Source organism: Mustela nigripes, chromosome 4, assembly GCF_022355385.1.
Source record: "Mustela nigripes isolate SB6536 chromosome 4, MUSNIG.SB6536, whole genome shotgun sequence".
Taxonomy (NCBI): Eukaryota; Metazoa; Chordata; class Mammalia; order Carnivora; family Mustelidae; genus Mustela; species Mustela nigripes.
The window spans coordinates 51,920,354-51,944,505 of record NC_081560.1 but is presented as its reverse complement, the minus strand read 5'-3'; the positions used below and the strand labels follow the sequence as shown (position 1 = coordinate 51,944,505).

The following is a 24,152-nucleotide window of genomic DNA, read 5'->3' as shown; positions in this document are numbered from 1 at the left end:
TGAACAATAAGTAGCCAAGTAACCTTGGAAATGTCATTTTCTTGTTTGGCATTAGCCTCCTCATGGACAAAACTAAAAGATCAGACTCATAGTCCCTTCAGACTCTAAAACTCTAGACCTCCCTAGTGTGTATCACATAACTCTGAACAAAAGGATGTTAAGCCATTATTGGAAAGTCAAACCATTCTGTTTTCTCCTTGTAGGAAGAATAAGAGGTCGAAAAAATAAATAAGAGGTTGAGACACACAATTCTGCCATGATTAGTAAACATCTGGTAATATACCACTGCAGGGATGCAGCTTAAGGCAGATATTACGGACAAAGCCCAAATATTTACCTACGAAGGATTTATTACTAAACTGGTTCTAAAAACAAAAAAGGAAACCTCCAACAACCTGGCTATGCAGCAGAGGGCTGCGAACAGACTGTGGTAGAAGCAAAATATTACAGGATTACAAATGGTATAAAGTAGTTAACGGCAACATAATCTGTAAAGCTCCACAAAATCACCTTTCGTCACTTTGTAAGTTATGACATGGGACAGTGTCTACTAAACTTCATGGCAAATATTCTCTTGAATGCCAAAATGGCAAGAATTCCCATTGTTTTCCTGCTTTTTCACTCATTTCTTTTTCCAGAATAAATCTTCTATTTATATCATTTTCAAACTTGAAGGGTAACTCTCCTCCTCCTTAGCCATCAGCCACATTGCTTCAAACACTTCTTCAAACAGGTAGAAGAGAATCTACAATGCTAAGCTTCAAACCATGAACAGACCATATTCCTATACCCTAACAAAACATCAACATCACAATAAGAACCCTGCAGAAAAGGAAGTAGAAGAACTAAATAAATGCCTACAAATTCTGACGGGTCATTTCTGTCACACATTACAAACCTTCCAACGAGTAACGTCTGGATAGAGGAAATGGGATCCAGAGAACCATGCCTCTCTTGCTCCGAGACGCAAGAAATACTTAAATATGTGCTATGTGCTTCTATTTCTAATGACTTTTTTTTTAAAGTTTTCATTTTTGCTACCCATTTTATTATTTTAATAAATTAGTAATTCAAGACTTAAGATTAAAACTAATGTATGGGGGCGCCTGGGTGGCTCAGTGGGTTAAAGCCTCTGCCTTCGGCTCGGGTCAGATCCCAGGGTCCTGGGATCGAGCCCCACGTCGGGCTCTCTGCTCCTCGGGGAGCCTGCTTCCTCCTCTGTCTCTCTCTGCCTGCCACTTGTGATTTCTCTCTGTCAAATAAATAAAATCTTTAAAAAAAATAAAAATAAAAATAATGTATGTATTTCCTAGCAATGTATGCACTTTTCTTTTATTTGTCAGAGAGAAAGAGAGAGAAGAGAGAGAGAGTGCACAAGCAGGCAGAGGCAGAGAGAGAAGCAGGCTCCCCACTAGCAAGGAGCCCAATGTAGACTCGATCCCAGAACCCTAGGATCATGACCTGAGCTGAAGGCAGCAGCTCAACCAACTGAGCCACCCAGGCATCCCTAATGTATGTATTATTAACCTTTGATTTTTCTTAGCCAGAAGATGGCAGGAAGTTCTATGTTAAATTCTAGAGACACAGTCTTACTCAAGAATCCTCTTAAAAGTGGCATTCATAGAGCTTTAAGTAACAAAGAGGAGCCACAAATGTTTCTAAATTAGGGCCCAATCTCCTGAGTATCGGTGGCCAGTCATTATCCAAAATGAAGTATACTATACAATAAATAATAGGGTATTACCAATAGCAATGAAAATGTTAGGAAAATGCATAATAGTGGCTACCTTTAGAGCTCTTACTACCTTCTGGGTATGATCACAAGTGTTTTGGAGGCATTATTTTAGTTTCTCTGAACATTCTCATGAGCTAAGGACTATAATGACTCCCGCTTTACAAGATGGGAGTGAACTAAAATAGATTAATGTGGCCAGAGTCACAGTGAGAAAAGTGGTGGTGCAGAGTCCATTCCATGGAACTGGACTCTGGAATATAGTCCCCACCCTCTCCTCCCACCTGGGTAAGCACATCTCAGTTACATGCACTCTCTGGAAACAGATGCTAAAAAAGAAGTCAAATGAGATTATCAATTTAGCTCTCATTACCTGAAGGCATGAGCTTTGGATGGCTGCCAAGGAAAGGGTTTGGTGAAATCCTTTCAGGCCACTGTAGGCAGCAGTCATTCTGGAGCCCAGAGAGCAGGCAACCAGGGTTGAGGGGAGCAAGTACCAAAGGGACCAACCTTCCCCAGCTCAGTCTACTGGAAGCTGCTCTAGAAACAATCCAGAAACAGAAGGTTGAAGGTGAGGCCCTCTTTACTGGGTATCTCTGTGCCAGGCCATTTGATAAGACTGCTTTTTCTAAGTATATGTGTATATGCACATATAGAGATTTTTAATGGACAATTTTCACAACATTGTTTCAAAAAACTTTTTTCCGTTTTTTTAATCTATTAACTTTCTCTGAAGATGCCATTATTTTCTAACTCTTTTAGATCTCAGGAATTCTTGAGGGGGAGAAGCCCCAATACGTTTATAAGGAAACAACTTGGAGAGGAATTGAAATCAAGTGATGCCCCTCCCCCTTGGTTAATCTCTTTCACCATAGGGAGGCTCATCCTGGAGGACAGTGACTTTGCCTTTATTCGCTGGGATCTTTTGGTCAAAGTTGTAATCAGTAATTGTTAATTGATTAACGATTAGAATAAGGGATATGATGACAATTTCCCTCACTGAAATGCCCAATTTATTTGCTCAGGTTACCTAATTTATTAAATTACAAATTCCTAGTCTTTTACTCCCTCTTTGGTACCAAAGGACCCTGCCAATTTCCAACAACCACTAACCAAGTACCTTTAGATTAAACTGTCCCTGCATTCGCATTTCTGTCATGTTAGTCCACAGTAACTGTGCCTTGACTAGCCAGTCTATACTTCCTGTATTCGTACTCTTCTTAACAAGTTGAGTATTTTTTTGAAGAGGGAGGGAAGTGCTAAATGTCAACCTGTTCCTACTTAAGATCCTTCTAGGGGTCTTCAAAGCTATGTAAGTTACATCTCCTTACAACTAAGTAACTGTTAAATTAAGTACTTCCTCCTTTACCTGGCCTCACATAAGTTTTCAAAGAGACAACTAGGACAGACCTCTACCTCCAAATATCCTTCGGTTTAACATGTTATCTCATATTTTCCATCTAACACAGAGTTGACTCTACAGAGTCTTCAATACAGATCTTTGTAAAAACTGAAATACAGAATACAAAATGAAACCCTGTAGTCTTACTGCCCTCACTTGGATGCCCCAATCTACTTTCCTGTTTTTCCTGTTTTTTTATTTAAAGCCAGTTTTATAACTTACACTACAATTTCTGTAATATCCAAACACCTCTTAATAACTTTTTTCAAATGTGTGCTTTTAAACATATTCAAAGTTTCATGTTAAAACATTAAAAGTGAATCCCATTCACTTTTAGGAGAAAAAATTCTCATTTAGGAGAAAAAATATGAAATTAACATAATTATTTACTACTTTTTACCCACTAGATCAGCAAAGTTTGATGAAGCCCCATGACAGGGAGAATGAAGAGAAACAGATTCTCACAGTGCTGATGGGAATTTGAAATATTTCAAACTCTATGAAGGATAATTTGTCAGTATGCAACAACAAAAAAAGAAAGCAAATACATCTAGACTTAGCAAATTTAATTCCAGGAATTTAACCTATAGCTGTGCTCATACACATACAAAATGACACACAAAAAGGAATTCACTATAGCATTGTTCATAACTGTTAGAATCTTAAAACAACTTAATACCCAACCTGGCACTAAGTCATTCCATATCCCAACAGTTAAATTCTATGCAACTCTAAGAAATATATTTACATGTACGAAACAGTCAAATGTTAGAGTATCGTGTGCATGAAGAGGGGGAAATATATACTTGTTTGTCTTCTGTGTAGTTACCTCCAAGAAAGGGAACAAAGTAACTGGGGACAATACTGGGAGGAAGATTTACGTCTGCACCTTTAAAATTTTGAACCATGTTAGTACTATCAATTAAAAAAAATAAGTTCCTGTGTGTAGATGGCGTCACCTGGAGCGTGAGTTGCAGCATGAGGATACTGAAGACAATGGCTAAGAACAAACTAACATGGTAGAAGTCCAGGAATGTATTTCATATAGCCAGACAAAAAAACTTTTAAGTCTAAAAACAAAGCAAAACCAGTTACCACTAACCTTAAGGAGATAAACACTGTGAATAATGAAAACGTTAACAAAGTGAATAAAGCTTTTGTAGATACACAAAGGAACTTGCACATTTCTCAAAAGGCCCTTCTCTTGAACCTCTGCAGAAACAACTGATTCCTCAGCAGTGTCACGAAAACAAACCACTTAATTTTGATGAAGCGACAAGATTAATGGTTCGGTTGTAATACACTGGAGATACATCAAATGCCCCCAAAAGACCAATAAATTACATGTTTAAGACCAAAAGAAGAAGAAGAAGCAGCAGCAGCAGCAGCTCCATTTGTGTTATGTGAATTTCCATCTCTTTCCCAGTCCTATCCTTCCTTTCATAGTCCCTCCTTGAGTGGGTACTGCCTTTGGTTAACCTAGCTCTATTCCCACCCCTGCAGCAAACCTTCTCTCTTTCAGGGCTCAGGGTCAGGGAGCATGGTATGGTCTTTCCTCTCACCTTTTCCCACGCAGAGGACAGGCAGTCTGCTCCTGCCTGTAGTGTATCTAGAGGTGGGTAAGACTTCCATGGTCTCCAGACCCTCAGCACTGGGCTATAGGCACCTAGCAAGCCATTCCTCCGTGTTTGTGTTCTGAGTAGCTCTGTTCAAGCCAGTCTTTGTGACATCCTCATCTAGTCTAGTGCTCAGTCAGTTCATTAGATCACTCCAAAGCCTACAGAATTCTCTTTTCCTAGAGGAGTTTTTTTCATCTGTGAAGTTCTGCCTGTCAGTTGCACTAGAATCTATTTTTTGAATCTAAAGACAAATTACACTGATCCAATGTCTGCACACTCCTAAATTTAATAGTAATCATTAGAAAAATCAGTTACCAAGAAAACTTAGTATTTAACAGGGTGTTAGTTTAACATGTGCTCAACTTACCAGCTTTACATAAAATAGCAATACTGTGTGTAACATACCGATAAGAAAAAAAAAGTCTTTATATAATTTGGCAAGGATACCCAGGCCCAGAGCTTTTTGCAAACAGGATGTAGTTCAGCTTCACACTATGTCACTCTGTTACTGGCATTAAAGACATATTAAAAATGTAATAAATCTTTACCAATGCTGATTCTTATTAGACATTCAAACTTAAAAAAAAATGCAGGGTCAAACTTCGCAAAATAAAACTTATTTCCGCTACCCAACAGCCCAAAATACAAGCACTGTACTTAACCTAGTTATTATATATAGATTAAAAGTTCCAAACTGCTTACTGTCTAGCTTGGTCCTTACTGGAATAGGTTACATTTACGACTGCAGTTTCCGAGTCAGTGTTCACTAGAGGAAGAGAAAAGTGAAGAGAAAAAAATGTTAGTTTTCTTTCTATTTTCTTCCTTTTACAAATTTGAAAGCAATTGAGAAGACATGTACCTTGCTCACAGCTTTCCACCACTCCATACTGGACTAGTAAACTATCCAACACCTATCAGGAGGGCGAGAAAAAATTACAGATTTTCAATTTCCCAAAGTTACTAACAAGGGCAGAAATACCTTTTAAAATCACAAAGTAATTGTGATGGAAATGAGCAGAAAAAAAAAAAAATTAACTGGGGTTCTGGGACTACAGAAGCAGGGAAGGGTACCATAGAGGGGTAGAGTGGGCTTCTCTCCCCTGCCTATTCCCAAATGCCTGGTTTTTAACTCACTTCCTACGGCTAACCAAGAAGTTAAGTGGCTCAGCCAAGGATTCAAAACCATAGCCGCCTGATTCCTAAAGCTGGAGGAGAAAGAGCTACATATTTCTCATACATATATATCAACACATCGTCCTAGGAGATAAGGTCCCAAGTCAAGTTTTATCTTTGAGATGTTCCTTTTCAAAGAACTTCCTTTTACAGCTATTACGAGCAAATCAGAACAGACTACTCTCAAGGCAGACTGACAAAATAAAAAGAATAGTTGATTTTCTACCAGAGTCTTAAGTTAAAGATTAACCTAACGGAACTGAAATTAATTTAAAACTGTTGGAAAATGTATAGCTTGAAACTGTTTTTACCATCTTTCCTGCAGCTGCATTATTATTACACTGTGCATGTTTTTTCTAAAGAGAAGCTGTTAAAACAGTAACAGTAACTAAATTCTTTTTAGTATAAACTGCAGATGTACATCTCATGGTCTCATCAGTATAAACCAAATTCAACTGTCCTTAGCTTCCAAGAATTGTAAAGCTTTTCTTGAAAAGTAAAACAAGTTTTTATTAATTTATAGTGAACCACTTACTCAACAATTTAATTGCAAAATTAAAGGACATGCCTCGAGAATGTTTTCTACCCCCAAGAACACAGTAAACCATTAAGAAACACTAACTTTTTTTTGTTGTTAATTCCCTACTAAACTTTTACGTAATTTCTTCATAACAAACACTTCTCTCATGTGGTATCTTTCAGGGGTTTATTTTGTTTACTGATTTAAGTTTGAAATTTATAGTAAGGTTTGTCTGGGGATGCACTTTAATATTCTCCCCCATTTTAAATAGGGCTAATACCTATTTGTGAACGGAATAGTTGCCTATTTTCTTTTTTTTTAAGATTTTATTTGACAGAGAGAAATCACAAGTAGGCAGAGCAGCAGGCAAAGAGAGGAAGAAGCAGGGTCCTTCCTGAGCAGAGAGCCCGATGCAGAGGCTCGATCCCAGGACCCTGATATCATGACCTGTGCCGAAGGCAGAGACTTAACCCACTGAGTCACTCAGACGCCCCTAGTTACCTATTTTTATACCGCAGTTTTGATGTAGTAGTGGTAGAGAAGGGGTTTAAGGAGTTGGGATAAATACCAATTTAATGTTAAATAAACATCATTCTTAATTTTTCCTAAAAGCAATTTGTTCAGTAGTACATTAGTCTCCATACAGTTTAGCTTACACTACCTTAACTTGTACTACTATACATATATATACATGCACACATTTATATGGAAATATATAATATATACATACACACAGGCATTAAATAAATGATATAATTTTTTAACTTAAAAAATCAAGGAAATGTAATTTGCACTGCATATATTATAGAAAGCTTAGTGTTTTTGTAACAAAATTGCTTGGGGGTACCTGGATGGCTCAGCTGGTAGAATGCAACTCTTGATCTCAGGGTCCTAAGTTGGAGCCCCATGTTGGCTACAGAGTTCACGAAAGAAACACACACAACAAAAAAAACTGCTGATAGTTTTATCATTTATCGCTAATAATAAATGCTATTAGTTGTCAATGATCCTGTGTGTAAAATCTCTAGAAAGGTAATTAGAAACTACAATTCTATACACTAAAAAGGTGAATTTTACTGTATGTAAATTGTATTTAAATAAACCTGATTCTAAACAAAACAACAGAACACTATAATCCTAAAAACAAACAAAAAACAGGTCCAGCATCAGTCTTGGTACCTAGTTAAGAAACAAGTTAACACCAAAACCTGAGGGGTTTTATCTAGACTCCAAAGATGAATTTCAATGGGTCTTTGATGTCTTAATTCAAAATTTTATGCACAAATTTTGGGGGTCATCACAATTGAGAGACAGAAGAAGAACTTCTAATAGCCCAATCTGATTCCCAAATCCTGGAAGAGCTTCCAACCCCCAAATGATTAAATGGTGCTATACTAACCAATTTTCCTTTTAAGTGCACCAGGCAAGCATTTGTCTCAATATGCTATGTCAAACAGGACTACCAGACTGTTTCACGCCACTCCAAACCTTCAACCCTCCAAAGACTAAAAATAACTTAACCCTAAGAAAGTCTGGACATTTTGATTCATCCTGCATTCACTAGGAAGACAAACATTCCTGTTACCTGTCACTTAACCACCATGCCCTAGGTTCTTGTTTCTTTTCAGCTGCTAGAACATCTTGTAGTTTCTACCTATCCCATCTATTTCCACCACCCATGCTTTAAATTTAACAGCTTTGTTTGAAGGTAAAAAGTAAAATAAAAACTTCCATTGCAGGGGCGCCTGGTTGGCTCAGTGGGTTAAGCCGCTGCCTTCGGCTCAGGTCATGATCCCAGGGTTCTGGGATCGAGCCCCGCATCTGGCTCTCTGCTCAGCAGGGAGCCTGCTTCCTCCTCTCTCTCTGCCTGCCTTTCTGCCTGCTTGTGATCTCTCTCTGTTAAATAAATAAATAAATTCTTTAAAAAAAAAAAAAAAAAACTTCCATTGCACATTTCTAACATCTCCATGAATCTCTTCAATTCTCAATCCTAAATGAATTTCTTTTACTCGAGCCACAAAGGAAACATGTCTCTATGCGTCACTAAGTTTTAAATTCCAACCGGAGGGGAAAGAAGGCATCGAAGCAAATTAAAGCCTCCGAGGAAATGTCTTTGTGGAATGTCCCTTTTTTATATATTCAGGACTTAAAAATCTCAAATATTTGGCCTTTCAAAAAAGTTCATCCACATATACAAATAGCATCTCACAATAAATGCAAAGATTATCGGTGTCCTTCACATAGCTGTGGAGAACTAAGGTCATTCATAACTGTACAGGGTGCAAACAATCTAAGGTGAGGAATGGAGAGACAAATGTGGTACAACCATACAACTGAATATTATTTGGCCATTAAAAAGAATTCACTACTAACATACGCCACATGAATCAATGTTGAAAACGTTAGGTCAAAGAAGCCAATCACCAAAAACCAAAAACAACATGTTAAGTGATTCTGCTAGTAGGCAATGTCCAGAGAATGGAAATCTATAAAAACTGACAGTAAATTAGTGGTTGCATAGGGCTGGTGAGTGGGAATGTAGAGGGTGAAGAGGCTTCACCTGTAGAAGCTGAAGAGGCTTCTTTCTGAGATGATAAGAAAGCTGATAAGCATTGGCTGTGGTGATGGGTACATGCATCTGTTGCACCAAAAAACAATGAATCATAACTGTAAATGGGTGAATTTTATGTGAATTGAATGTCATTAAAGCTGTCAAGAGTAACTAAAATCATGGCGCCTGGGTGGCTCAGTCGATGAAGCATCAGCCTTCAGCTCAGGTCATGATCCCAGAGTCCTGGGATTGAGTCCCACATGGGGCTCTTTGCTCAGCAGGGAGCCTGCTTCTCCCTCTCCCTCCTCCTGCTTTTTTATATATAAAATATATATATATATATATATATGGCCTAGGATGTTTTAGCCTTGAAGAGCTACTGAAATGCAATGAACTGCACAAAATTTTATCAGTTCTGCCATTATGTACACTCTCCTGAGACCCCCACCCTTATCAAGCTAAGTTTCTTCATGCCCCTCTTCAACCCAGTAGGCTGGTTTATTCATACACAGAACACGGAGATAAAGACAACTGGAAAACTATCTTTGTGCCTCAGACAAGAGCAGACTTCCTCTGCCACAGCAGACCACCTCAACACCACCACCCCTGCCCCTGAACAGACGAGCTGGAGTTCAGCAGCTCCCCTGTGGGCATTCACGGGCAATGCATGCCCTGCAGATAAACCTTCTGCTAACTGCTGATTCTTTACACCCATAGTTCATGAGGTCCCATCACCTCTGAACTAGCTGAACTGAGGGTCCGACTGACATCTTGCCTCCAGTCCACCACCATATCCTGTCACTCTTCTGCTTAAAGTTACTACTCCTCGGTGGCTTCAAATTTATGACAGAAATTGTCACAAGTTCAGCATGGTGGAAGAGATCATCAATGATTTGGTACTGCCTTCCTCTTCCATCCTCTTCATTATACTTCCCACATACCTAGTGCCCCATCCAGTCACACCCTCAAGACTTGGGTAAAGCACCCTCGTTTCCATAGCACCTGAGCTCACCTAATCCTAGAAATGAAAGCAAAGTTATTTTATCCTCTCTTCACTGATCTTTATTCTCCCACTAGACTAGCCATTATTAATCACAGCAATGTAATTGTCAGGTGTGCCACAAATAATCTATTCCTAATGGTTATACTGGCTTCCACACTTAAGAAAACTCATAGTACATCTACAATAATAGAATCCAAGTCCTTCTTACATGCATGTGTTTCAGAAGATGATAGGGCAATGCTGGATATTACTATCTTGTGTGTTACTCTTTTCTTAAAATGCCTCTGGAAATGCCCCACCACCTTTATCAGCCTCCACCCCACAGAGCTCCGCTTGTCTCTAAACTTGTAAGGAAAGAGACCATAGCTTTGTTACCTGAGAACCATACACTTAGCTCAATGAGGAACAACAAAAATAAAAGGGCTAAAAGGAAGCCACCAAATAGTTTTTGTCCTACAAGCAAAGGAAACTAATTTCAGGCTCCTTTACAAGTCCAAAGTGTTATAAGTGAACAGGTATTAATCATGAATTCATTCAAAAAGATATGTAAGTTTACAGTCACAAGCATTATATAAAAACCAGTTAAATTAAAATTCAAATCAGGATATTTAATGCTCTCTTGCCCCATACACACTTCACCAAAATACACACACATGCAAACACACCCACACAATAATAAATATTCCAAACACCAAAACCACACGCAGACCCTGGAGAGAGATTCCCAGAAAGAAGCTGGTTTTTCTTTGGAAGCAAGTTACTGACTCTCTCAGCGCTTTTATTCCGGTATCTGTCAAGAGCACTCACGACTTTCCCAGGAATGCCATTACAAAATACCACAAACCAGGAGGTTTAACAACAGAAATGTGTTCCTCTCATAGTTCTGGAGGCCGGAAGTCCAAAATCAAGGCGTCAGCAGGGCCCTGCTCCCTCTCTAGGTCCCAAGAAGAATCCTTCCCTGCCTCTAACAGCTTCTGGTCGCTGCTGGCAATCCCTGCTGTTTGCGAGCCTGCAGCTGCACAGCCCCACCCTCCCACTCTCTGCCCCCATCAGCACGGGGCCCTTCTCCCCCAAGCCTGGGCCTCTGTGTCTCTGCAGCTGAATCTGCCTCTCCTTTCTCACATAAAGACATCAGCCATTGGACCCAGAGCCCACCCTAATCCCATAGGACACCTCTTAACTTGATTACATCTAAAAAGACCTAATTTCCTTTTCTTTTTTGAGGGGGAGGGTGTTAATTTAAATCCAATTAATTAACATATGTGTAATTGGTTTCAGAAGTAGAGTTCAGAGATCCATCAGTTGTATATAACATCCAGCGCTCATTACATCACTTTCCCTCCTAATGTCCATCACCCAATCACCCCGTCTCCGCACCCCTCCAAGAAAGAAGCTATTTTTTACTAATCCCCATGTCAACAAGAACATGGAGAAAAACCTCCACAGAATCAACTTTGGAGAGTCAGGTATGTGAGAAACATCCTTCAAATACAGCTCAACACATTTCATAGAAACAGAACCCACTTGTTGATATTTATGGATAAAAATCATTCCAGAAGTTTCAATTCTTTTACATCATCTATGAGAGGACTAGCTACATTAACCAAGAACAACTCTACATTGCAGGCCCCAATAAGCATTTGTAATACTGGTTAAAAAACTCAGATAGAAAAAAATTTAAAGAAATATTCACCTTAACGAGGATTTCCTTAAAGTGTTACTACCATAATTATTTGAGTAACAAACCATTTTCTCACATCAAACTCTGCAAACAATTTCAACTCAAGAAAGCCAACATACACATATCAGATCTTTGATAAGGCACAGACAGGGCCCATGTCTTTATCACTGATAACACCCAGAGGGCATCTCAGCCTTCATCACCCCCCATGAATGTTTCAGCATCAGAGGTACAGAGAGCAAAGCCTCACAACTTTCTTGCCACCCTCAACTTCCACAAATTAGATCCTCTAACATGGGAAGGAGAGAATAACTTAGGATTCTACAATATCACGTGATCGAGCAACTATAGATAATGGTCCAGGTTACCAAGTACAAACAGACCTCAAAAAGTCACAGAAGGCAGGGCGCCTGGGTGGCTCAGCAGGTTAAGGCCTCTGCCTTAGGCTCAGGTCATGATCCCAGAGTCTTGGGATCAAGCCCCACATCAGGCTCTCTGCTCGGCGGGGAGCCTGCTTCTCTGCCTACTTGTGATCTCTGTCGAATAAATAAATAAAATGTTTGGGGGGTTAAAAAAAAAAAAAAGGCACAGAAGCTAAGCCTCAGGAGCTCCTGTTGGGAGAAACCTTATGATCAACATCCATGCCCAGACCCAACGCTGTGTTCTTTTCTCCCTTTATGGCTTTTTATAGTCAGTGGTGATACTTTCTAGAGTCACAAATGCAAGAAGCCTTGCTCATTCAAGCCTGGAAAATTTTACCTTCAGCCCCCTGAAGCTCATTAATGAAAGTCCACCTCCACATTGCTCTGGGCTTACCCCCTGCTCTCTCATCTGCCATGGTAGAACCAGCCTCCAACATCTCGCTCCGCACTACCACAACATACTCCTAAACTGTCTCCCCGTATTCATTTCTGCTTCCAATTATTCACTCTCAAACAGCGAGACTCACACTGTCAGTGTGCTGGCCACAGGCTACATGTGGCTACTGGGCACCCAAAATGTGGCCAATCCACATGTGCAATGTCCTTCAGTGTAAAACAAACACCAGGGGTGCCTGGATGGCTCAAGGGGTTAAGTGTGTGACTTTTGATCTTAGCTCAGGTCTTGATCTCAGGGTGGTGAGGTCAAGCCCTGCACTGGGCTCCACAGAGGGTGTGGAACCTACTTTAACAGTTAATAAACACCAGATTTTCAAGGCTTAGTACAAAATATATAAAATTCTATTTTTAAAATACTGATTACATGTTAAAATTATAATATTTTGGATATATTAGGTTAAGCAAAGGGGTACTATTAAAATTCATTTTCACGTGTTTTCTTTTTTAAAGATTTTATTTATTTATTTGTCAGAGACAGAGAGAGAATGAGCGAGCGCAGGCAGAGGCAGAGGGAGAAGCAGGCTCCCCGCTGAGCAAGGAGTCTGATGTGGGACTCGAGCCCAGGACCCTGGGATCATGACCTGAGCTGAAGGCAGCCACTTAAGCAACTGAGCCACCCAGGTGTCCCACATGTTTTCTTTTTCACTTTAACATAGCTACTAGAAAATTCTTAATTGTATAAGTGGCCTGCGTTTTCTTTCAACTGGACCATGCTAACCTAGACTGATTTTTAAAAGCTGAGCTAATCAACTTCCACCCTATGACAAACTCTAAGAGCTTCCCTTTGTATTTGGGAAAGGATCCAAGATCCCTAACAAGTGCCCCAAAGGCCCCATGTGACCTGCTCATCATCTAAAGCCAAGCTCTCCTCTCCAACCACATTACCCATGAATTATGGGTGATAACATTTGGGTGCTTTCCAGTAGAAGCGCTGTCTTAAATATTTTATCTGTTTTTAACTTATTTAATTCCACACAATCCCATAAAGGAATATCCCATTTTATAGATGCATAAATTATGCCATGGGGAAGTTAACACTGTTTTAACTTGGATAGTTAAATGACAAAGAAATTATTTAAAACCACAGCTATCAGATTCCAGTGCCCACACTTTTAACCACTTGGTCAACTAACTAAGCTGCCTCATTTTCCCACACAATTAAAATAAAATATAATGATACAGACTGAAGTCAGTCAGTCCTTTCTTTGCTGGAAGACCAAAAGCAGCCTTTGGTAGGTGAAGAACTTGGTATCAACTCTAAGGTCAACAAGCTTCCCTAGCCCTTGTCCCAAGCACTAAATACTGTGTATTTCCATTACCTCAAACAGATTAACTTACTCTACATTTTACTAACTGCAACACTTGTAAAACACACCAAACAATATACAGTTAGGAGCCCTCTGACTTCCTGCTTTCAGACCCCAAACTCTCAAAGAAGCCACTGTCAGTGTGATGGTGCCCCGAAATGTTTTTTGAAGTATGTGTCCCATGAAGAGATGTTCATTATCATCAGCATTTGAGGAAACGTAAATGACAGCCACACTGAGATAGCTTCACACCCACTAGAGGGCTATAATTTTTTTTTTTTTTTTAAAGAAAATAATAGAAGTCTTGGCAAGGATGTGAAAAAATTAAAACTCTCATACTTGGCTGGGAGAAAGGTAAAACAGAGCAGTCTCTATGGAAAGTAATATGGCAGTTCCTCAAAAAAATTAAAAGTAGAATTGCCACACGGTCCAACAATTGCACTTCTGAATATATACCCAAAAGAACGGATAGCAGGTACCCAAAGAGATATTTGTACACCTATGTTCCTAACAGCATCATTCACCATTGCTGAAAGGTAATGTGTTGTATACATACAAATGGACTATTTACTACTCAGCCAAAGAGGGAATTGGAGTACTGATATGTGCTATAATGTGGATAAACCCTCGAAACATTACGTGAAGTGGAAAATAAGCCAGACGTACAGAGTCACATATTACACAACTCCCATTTATCAGAATTGGTCAATCTGTACAGACAGAAAGTAGACTAGTGGTTGCCGGGGACTGGAGGATGGAGAAATAGGGAGTGACAGCTTACTGACAGAGGTACTCTTTATGGAGTGATAAAAATGTTCTGGAATTTGTAGTGAGGGTTGTATATCTTGTCAATATACTGAAACCCATTGAGCTGTACACTCCAACATAGTTACTTTCACAATTATGTGAATTTTGGCTCAAGTTGTTTTTTTTTTTTAAAGTATGTGTAGATGTTTATGTATTCACATATCCACCCATAGAGAGGATGATTTTGTTGAGTTAATTTTCATAAAGACTATCAATTACAGGGCGCCTGGGTAGCTCAGTGGGTTAAGCCGCTGCCTTCGGCTCAGGTCATGATCCCAGGGTCCTGGGATCGAATCCCATATTGGGCTCTCTGCTCAGCAGGGAGCCTGCTTCCCTCTCTCTCTCTCTCTCTCTCTCTCTGCCTGCCTCTCTACCTACTTGTGATCTCTCTTTATCAAATAAATAAATAAAAATCTTAAAAAAAAAAAAGACTGTTGATTACAGTTCTAAAACAGCTCATATATACTTTCTCAATTATTCCTCAATGTGGCTACTTTCCCCATTTTGAAGATGAATAAACTGAGGCAGACTAAGTAATTTAAAGTAGGATATTACTTGTCTTGCCTTTCCCCCCTCCAATCTGTCATCTTGGTGACCAGTCTATGCGGGTAAACACAAAATTACATTATTCTTTTTAAAGATGGATTTCCACAGTACGAACTATGAAGCTGCTGTCTTTTCTTCAGTTGCAATCACAGCATCCTCCAAACCTCGAACCGTAAGCTGTCTGTGACCTACCCCAACATGTCACAGGGTCTGGGGAGAGCCCAGCAGAAAACAGAGCAGTGACTGCCCAGCCTTCCTCCCAGGCCTCGGCCCCCCACTCCCCAACCAAACATGGAAAGCTAGGGAATCCTAGAAGTAAACACAAGGCTCGGTTACTCACTTACTTACTCCTTTAGCAGAAAGGTAGGGATTATCTAGCCAAAGAGCTACAAATGACTAAAGGAAAAGAGAGAGCAGTTCAAAAGCCTAATTACAATTCCAACACTATTATGGGTGAAGGCACGAACCAGAAAGTGACTCATCTAATGAAGTGAAAAATACCCAAGATCACAGTGGCCTCCCAAAGTGGTAACAGACAATCCCAGAGGCTGGCATTTTATCCATTACCCCTATCTGAAGTTTATTTAAAAATGAAAAAATAAAAACAGCTGCAGAAGAGAGTTTGATTCCAAAGTCAGTATTGATGAGAGTATCTCCCTTAAGAATTAGACCTTCAGATGTGCATTAGTTATTCTCCTGGGCTTTATGGGGCCTTCATAACAAAATACTGAAAGTGATGAGTGGGTAACAATGGATGGTATATAATCATACCCTGGAGTATTGTCTGGGCACGAAAAGGAATGAAGTACATAGTACAATATGGATGTACCTTCAAAATGTTAAGAGGAAGAGACCATATATTGTATAGTACCATTTATATGAAGTGTCCGGAACAAGCATATCTATAGAGACAAAGCAGGACCTGGTTGCCAGGAGCTGCAAGAGGCCACCAGGGAGGAAAGGCGGGGACTATTACTGGCTATGGGGTTACTTTTTGGGATAATGAAAAATGTTCAAGAATTAAATAGCAGTGATTGCTTCTTACACCTTGTGAATATGCTAAAGAATGCTGAATTAGGGACGCCTGGGTGGCTCAGTTGGTTAAGCAGCTGCCTTCGGCACAGGTCATGATCCCAGCGTCCTGGGATTGAGTCCCACATCGGGCTCCTTGCTCCGCAGGGAGCCTGCTTCTCCCTCTGACTCTGCCTTCCACTCTGTCTGCCTGTGCTCGCTCTCGCTCGCTCTCTCTCTGACAAATAAATAAATAAAATCTTTAAAAAAAAAAAAAAGAACGCTGAATTATACGCTTAAAATATGAATTTTATGGTACATGAATTACAGCTCAATTTTCTTAAAAAGCACATTTAAAACATAACAGGATATCAGCTTACACACACACCCCACAATCCAACCATGTTGAAAAATGAGTATCATACCAAAGTGAACTATGAGTAATTCAACCACATTGCCATTGGGGAGAAAGACTTTTTCTTCTTTCTTTTCTCCTTCCAAATTTTGTACAATGAATATGTAATTTTACAATCAAGAAAAAAATGAGGGGCGCCTGATGGCTCAGTGGGTTAAGCCTCTGCCTTTGGCTCAGGTCATGATCTCAGGGTCCAGGGATCGAGCCCCGCATTGGGCTCTTTGCTCAGCAGGGAGCCTGCTTCTCCCTCTCTCTCTGCCTGCCTCTCTGCCTACTTGTGATCTCTGTCTAATAAATAAATAAAATCTTTAAAAAAAAAAAAGAAAAGAAAGAAAGAAAAAAATGAGAACATCAAACTGGATTATACTAACCTTTAAATTGTTTAAAAAAAAAAAAAAAGATGCCAAGAAAATAGTGTGTCTCCCCTTCCTATTCTTAGGGCTCTCACTTGGAGAAAGTTCTAGAGAAAGAAATGAACAAAGGGCAGAGCCAAATGCATGAATTTTGGGGGCAGAGGAAAGATGCTCACCATACCAACCCACTATAACAGACCTGAACCCTGCTAAGACACAGTGCTGGAAGGGACAAGAAGGCGGGAGAAAAGTCAAGTGGAATACTTCTCTCCATTGCTATTTGTTTCCTGTGACAGACCTGCATTTCCTTAGCACTTCTCAACAGTGGGGTGGACAAATCATGGCAATACTGCCAAGCTACTGATGATACAAGGTGCCCCTACAAATGCTCCTGGAATTTCCTCATTCTGTAATTCTCGGGTCCAGTGGGGCAGGAGTGTCCACAGGGCAAACCAGGGTTTCCCTCACACCCACCCACCGTTCTGTCACCGGCAGTGTATTATTCAAGATCAAGGCCTAACCTGGAGCCCAGCCATGTATGTGCTATACTTAAAAGCCACCCATTAGCTCCAGAGCACTGCTTTTGCTCCAAAATTCTATTGCACAAGCTTTTCACCCCTCAGACTGTAACATAATCCTGCTATGTGCCATTTAGAAAATATTTGATTTCCAACTTGTATAGCACCTATTACTGAAGAATTGGGACCAGAAGTGGGAATGCTCAAGTAATTTTAAAGCTTTTAGGGTGCCTGGGTGGCTCAGTCGGTTAAACTTCTGCCTTTAGCTCGGGTCACAATCCTGGGGTCCTGGGATGGAGCCCTGCACAGGGCTCCATGCTCAGCAGAGAGCTTGCTTCTCCTTCTCCATCTGTCCCTCCTACCCCTCCCGCCTGTGCTCTGTGTGTGCTCACACACACTCTCTCAAATCTTTCTTTAAAAATGTTCTTATATTTTAGAAACAAAAACCAAGTTTTTATTTTTTTAGCAGTTTCTCTGAAATTAAACTCAAGCAATGTATCTGTCAGAATTTCATTTATAATCAAAAGTTAAGCTAAACACAAACCCACTTATTTCACGAGTGCATCATCTGCCACCCCAGTAATTATCCTCCCACCGCCGTTTATGTCCTTGTTGTATTATTATCTCTGCTCATTAATGGCCCTGCTCATTAATGACACCTCAAACAAGTATAAAAATCAAAATTCAGAACCGCATAATAAACGGACTCATTTTCCCTGACCAAAGCCATGTGTGGAAACATTAGGTACACAGGTCGTTCTGATCAACAGATCTTTAGCACTAATTATTCACACATACAACGAACACTGATGGAGGTATAAGGCGAAAATCAGGAAAGGTAAGTGGAAAGATTTATATGCTTACATTCAGGGTAATGTGCAAATCATATCTGGTGCCTTATATCTAGAATATATAAAGAACACTTACAAATCAATAATAAAGACAACCCGATTTAAAAGCAGGTAGAAGAGCACCTGGGTAATAGTGCAGTCAGTTAAGCATGCGACGCTTGGTTTCGGCAAAGGTCATGAGCTCAGGGTGGCGAGACTGAACCCCAAGTCAGACTACCTGCTCAGCACATAGTCTGCTTAAGTTTCTCTCTCCTCCTTCCGCCCCCTGCGCCTCGTGTTTGTATGTGTATTTATTTAAAATAAATAAATCTTTAAAAAAGAAAATGGGATAGAGGGTGGTGGGGTAGGTGACAGAGGTGATGGGGATTAAGAAGTGTGCTTGTTGCAATGAGCACTGGACGTATGGAGCTGTGGAACCACTATATTGTGCACCTGAAATTAACATTACATTATATATTAACGAGAATAAAAACTTAAAAAATAAAACTGGGCAGAGGACTTGAAAAGACATGTCCCCCAAAGAAGATATACAAATTACCAAAAGCACATGAAAGGATGCTTGGCATCCACATTACTCATCAGGTAAAGTGCAAACGAAAACCATGATGATCTGTCACTTTAAATCCACTAGAATAGGGGTGCCTGGGTGGCTCCGTGGATTAAGCCTCTGCATTCGGCACAGGTCATGATCTTAGGGTCCTGGGATTGAGCCCCGCATCGGGCTCTCTGCTCAGTGGGGAGCCTGCTTCCCTCTCTCTCTCTGACTGCCTCTCTGCCTACTTGTGATCTCTCTCTGCAAATAAATAAAGTCTTAAAAAAATAATAAAAAAAATAAATCTACTAGAATGGCTATAACCACCAGGTCAGATAATCACAAGGTCGGGGGCACCTGGGTGGCTCAGTGGTTTGTCTTTGCCTTCCGCTCAGGTCCTGACCCCAGGGTCCTCGGATCGAGCCCCGCATCCGGCTCTCTGTTCAGCAGGGAGCCTGCATCCCCCTCTCTCTCTGCCTGCTGCTCTGCCTACTTGTGATCTCTGTCTGTCAAATAAATAATAAAATCTTTTTTAAAAAATCTAAGGTTATGGGGCCCCTGGGTGGCTCAGTGGGTTAAGCCGCTGCCTTCGGCTCAGGTCATAATCTCAGGGTCCTGGGATCGAGTCCCACATCCGGCTCTCTGCTCAGCAGGGAGCCTGCTTCCTCCTCTTTCTCTCTCTGCCTGGCTCTCTGCCTACTTGTGATTTCTCTCTGTAAAATAATAAAATAAATAAAATCTTTAAAAAAAAAATCTAAGGTTAGATAATCACAAAGATAATGGACAAAGCATGTGGAGGAAGCAGAGCTCTCATATACTACTGCTAAGAGCATCAATTTCAGGGGCACCTGAGTGGCTCAGTGGGTTAAGCTGCTGCCTTCGGCTCGGGTCATGATCTCAGGGTCCTGGGATCGAGTCCTGCATCGGGCTCTCTGCTCAGCAGGGAGCCTGCTTCCCTCTCTCTCTCTCTGCCTGCCTCTCCGTCTACTTGTGATTTCTCTCTGTCAAATAAATAAATAAAATCTTTAAAAAAAAAAAAAAAAAAAGAGCATCAATTTCAGAGTGGTACAGCCACTCTAGAAAACCATGGCAGTTCCTCAAAACCTTAAATAGTTACTTTAGGACTCAACAATTTACGTACACTCCCCAAAACAATAAAAACATATTCACACCAAAAAACTGTACATGAATGCTCACAGCAGCATTATTCACAACAGCCAAAACCAGTGGAAACAACCAACATGTCCTTCAATAGAAGAAGAGGGAAACAAAAGGTGACATATCCATATAACGGACTGTAATTTGGCCACAGACGGGAAAACATACTGATACATGCAACAACACAGAGAAAACATTTTGCTAAGCGAAAAAAAGCCAGACACAAAGACCATAATGATTTGTATTTCTATGAAATGCCCAGAATAGGCAAATCTATACAGACTAAAAGATTAGTGGTTGGTTAGGGCTAAGGGGAAGGTGGGGGATAAGAAGGGTTAGCTGAGGGGCGCCTGGGTGGCTCAGTGGGTTAAAGCCTCTACCTTCAGCTCGGGTCATGATCCCAGGGTCCTAGGATCGAGCCCCACATCAGGTTCTCTGCTCAGCAGGGAGCCTGCTTCCTCCTCTCTTTCTCTCTCTCTCTGCCTACTTGTGATTTCTGTCAAATAAATAAATAAAATCTTTAAAAAAAAATAAAGTCCCGCAACAAGCTCTCTGCTCTGTGAGAAGTATGCTTCTCCCTCTGACCCTACTTGTGCTCTCTCTCATTCTCTCTCTCAAATAAATAAATAAAATCTTTAAAAAAAAAAAAAAAAGGCCATGAACAGATCCGTACAACACAGCTGCTAAATACTAAAACCTAGGCCTGCAAAACAGCACTCATGGTATCATTCCACGTATGTCAATAACCACATGTATAAAGCCAAAAAATAAAGCATGTTCAGAAAGTTTTTAACTGATGGAAAGTTTTTAACATTTTAAATGTCCTCGTCAATGGAAATTTTCACTTTGACTTTGTCTGGCTTTTTACATAAGCAGCATGTGTTTTGGTTTACAGAAATGAGAACTTTCAGTTCACACTTTTACATGCTAGCTAGCTTCTTTGCTTTTCTTCACACAGCTGTACCGGCAGAAGGACTCAGAAGCCAACAAGAAAGAGTTCCTACCAGCTAAAAATGGGACAAACTGACTATCAGTAAAACAAAAATAGACTTGAGACACAAATTAGTATTATAAACTCAAGTATCGAGTATATAAACTCAAATATTTAAAACTATCTGTTACTGCTGGAAAACCAAGTCTGGTAAATAAGAAGAATCAAACGCTACTTTTCTTATAGATAATTAATCTCAGAGTAACCAAATAGTATATCTGCAGAAGTTTTTCTTTATAAAAGTGTTGCAATTAATAAATGAGAAGAACTGAAAAGTCACTTTTTTTGCTTCCCTTCATAAAACGGATTTCTTAAAAACTATGGATGTTAAACTACAAAAGGAAATCAAATGCATGCCTCCTGACAGACGTCTGTACCTATGAAGTATTCTTGCTTAAAGAGAAGTTGGGGAGGTGGGGGATGGGTAGAAAATCTGAATACGGCCAAGCCTTTTGTGGTCTCAACCTTGGCAACACAGCTGCATCACATGAAGAGCTTATAATATGAAAGCCTGGGCCCTAACCCTAGAGTTATGATTTAATTAGTCTAAAATACAGCCTGGACATTAAAATTTTTTATGAAACTCCCCAGGTGGTTCTAAGAAGCAGCAATGGCGAAGATCCCTGCTCTAGACTTAACCACCAATTCACTGGTATATAAAGAACTAAGAAACAAAACTACAAAATATGAGGGTAGAATCAACTAATCTATTATGACAGAACAATAAAGAATCCAGTTTTTTTTTTAAGATTTTATTTATTTATTTGACAGAGAGAAATCACAAGTAGATGGAGAGGCAGGCAGAGAGAGAGAGAGAGAGGGAAGCGGGCTCCCTGCTGAGCAGAGAGCCCGATGCGGGACTCGATCCCAGGACCCTAAAGAAACCAGTTTATTCAACATATAACTAAGTTAAGAAAATGGAGTTAGAACCCAAAGATTAAGAGATTTAAGAGTGGAGCGCCTGGGTGGCTCAGTGGGTTAAGCTACTGCCTTCGGCTCAGGTCATGATCTCAGGGTCCTGGGATCGAGCCCCACATTGGGCTCTCTGCTCAGCAGGGAGCCTGCTTCCTTCTCTCTCTGTCTGCCTCTCTACTTGTGATCTCTCTCTGTCAAATAAATAAATAAAATCTTAAAAAAAAAGAGAGAGAGAGAGAGAGAGATTTAAGAGTGGGGCACTTGGGGACCCCTGGTGGCTCAGTTAAGCATCTGCCCTTGGCTCAGGTCACGATCCCAGGATCCTTGGATCAAGTCACCCGAGCAGGGAGTCCACCTCTCCCTTTCCATCTGTCTGCCACGTTCCCAGTCTGTGCTTTGTAAAATTTAAAAAAAAACTAAATCTTTAAAAAGGGGGGGTGGGTACCTGGCTCAGTCTGTAGAAAATGCAACTCTTGACTTTGGTAATGTGAGTCTGACCCCCACAGTGAGTGTAGAGATTACTTTTAAAAAAAGGAAAAAAAAAAAAAAAAAAAGGCTTAAGAGAAATCAACCAACTGTGAAATATGGACCTTACTTGGATATAATGTTGGAGGGGTGATATACAGAGGAAATGAGATTGGCCATAAACTGATCATTGTTGAAGTGCGGTGATAGGCTCATGGGCCTATCACATCACATACTCTGTACATTTGTATCTGCTTGAAAACTATCCACTTTAGAAAGCTTTAAGAATCTGAAACATTTTTTGAAGATCTAATATGGCTGAAGAATAAGCATATAGTTCATACAAATCAGTAAGAAAATGAAAATTGCTTCCAATATTTTTTAAAAGACACTTTTAAGAAAATGAGAAAACCAACAAATGAGATGACTGGAAGCAATTAATTGCAAAGCACACCTCTGCTAAAAAGCTTGTATCTCGGTGTGTGTGTGCGAATCTCACAAATCTCAAAACTCAGTAAGAAAACTAATTTTTAAATGTCCAAAAGATTTAAATATTTATTTCAGAGAGAGCGAGAGAGAGTGCGTGTAGGTGTGCATGCATGTGGGGGGAGGGGCAGGAGAGGGAGAGAATCTCAAGTAGACTCCCCACTGAGTGCAGAGCCCAATGCAAGGCTCGAACCCATCACCCTGAGAACATGACCTGAGCCAAAATCAAGAGTTGGAGCTCAACCGACTGACATACTCAGGTGTCCCAAATGTTCAAAAGACTGAAATAGAACACTCCAAAAAAATCTATGAATAGCAGCTACATGAAAAAAAATGGGTTTTTTAGTAATGAGGGAAATGCAAATTAAAACCACAATGAGAAGGACACCTGGGTGGCTCAGTCAGTTAAGTATCTCCCTTGGGCTCCGGTAGTGATCCCAAGGTCCTGGGACTTGCTCAGCAGGGAGTCTGCTTCTCCCTATCCCTCTGCCCCTCCCCCCTCACACACAAGCACTCTCTAATAAGTTTAGAATTTTTAAAAAGTAAAAGTTTGTAAAAACGCACAATGAGATGACACTTCATACCCTTTAAGGTGGCTAAAATAAGGATGGTAAAAATGTAAAGAAGTTGGAATCATTATTAATAGCCAGTGGGAATATAAAATGATGCAATCACTTTGGAAAACAGTTTGGCAGGGCCTCAAAACATTAAGCATAGGGTAACCACAGGTCTTTATCAAAGAAACAGCATATGCCCACATAAAAACCCATATACAAATGTTCACAGTAGCATTATTCACAATATTTGAAAAGTGGAAACCATCCAAATGTCCATCAACTGATGAATGAACAAAATGCTGTAGCTATGTAATGGAATACTATTCAGCAATAAGAAAGAATGAAGTACCAGTAATATTTAATTTGATATAATTACACAGAAATATATTTATAGATGTGTATATACACCGGGTAGTATATACAAATGTATTTCCTTGCTGTCAGCTGGGAGAACCCAGAAGCCATGACACCCCAGTGGTAATGGTCATTCCCACTGCCCAGGTTTCTTGGTTTCTAATTCCATTCTCCAATATAAAGAGCCACAGCTCCCTAAAGAAATGGCAGATTCTAGGACTAGAGCAAGAATTATACAAGGTGATTGTGAATACTGTGTGCTATCAGACAGTAAAAAAAAAAAAAAGTTCTCAAACACACACACACACACACCGGTTAGAGTACCAC

The 24,152-nt window shown here is 40.2% G+C and overlaps 1 protein-coding gene and 1 pseudogene across 1 annotated transcript in view; one reads left to right on the top strand and one right to left on the bottom strand.

The window, feature by feature from the left end:
- The window catches only part of IGF2BP3 (insulin like growth factor 2 mRNA binding protein 3), a 147,852-nt gene that overhangs the window by 39,594 nt on the left and 84,106 nt on the right, over positions 1-24,152 (bottom strand). Inside the window, exons 2-3 of the mRNA XM_059397520.1 lie at positions 5,613-5,664; positions 5,456-5,519 (exon numbers count right to left, since the gene is read on the bottom strand). Of these exons, the coding sequence (XP_059253503.1) occupies positions 5,456-5,519; positions 5,613-5,664 (116 nt within the window). The remainder of the gene's footprint in view (positions 1-5,455; positions 5,520-5,612; positions 5,665-24,152) is intronic.
- On the top strand, positions 4,131-4,433 carry LOC132015020 (ribosomal biogenesis factor-like; annotated as a pseudogene).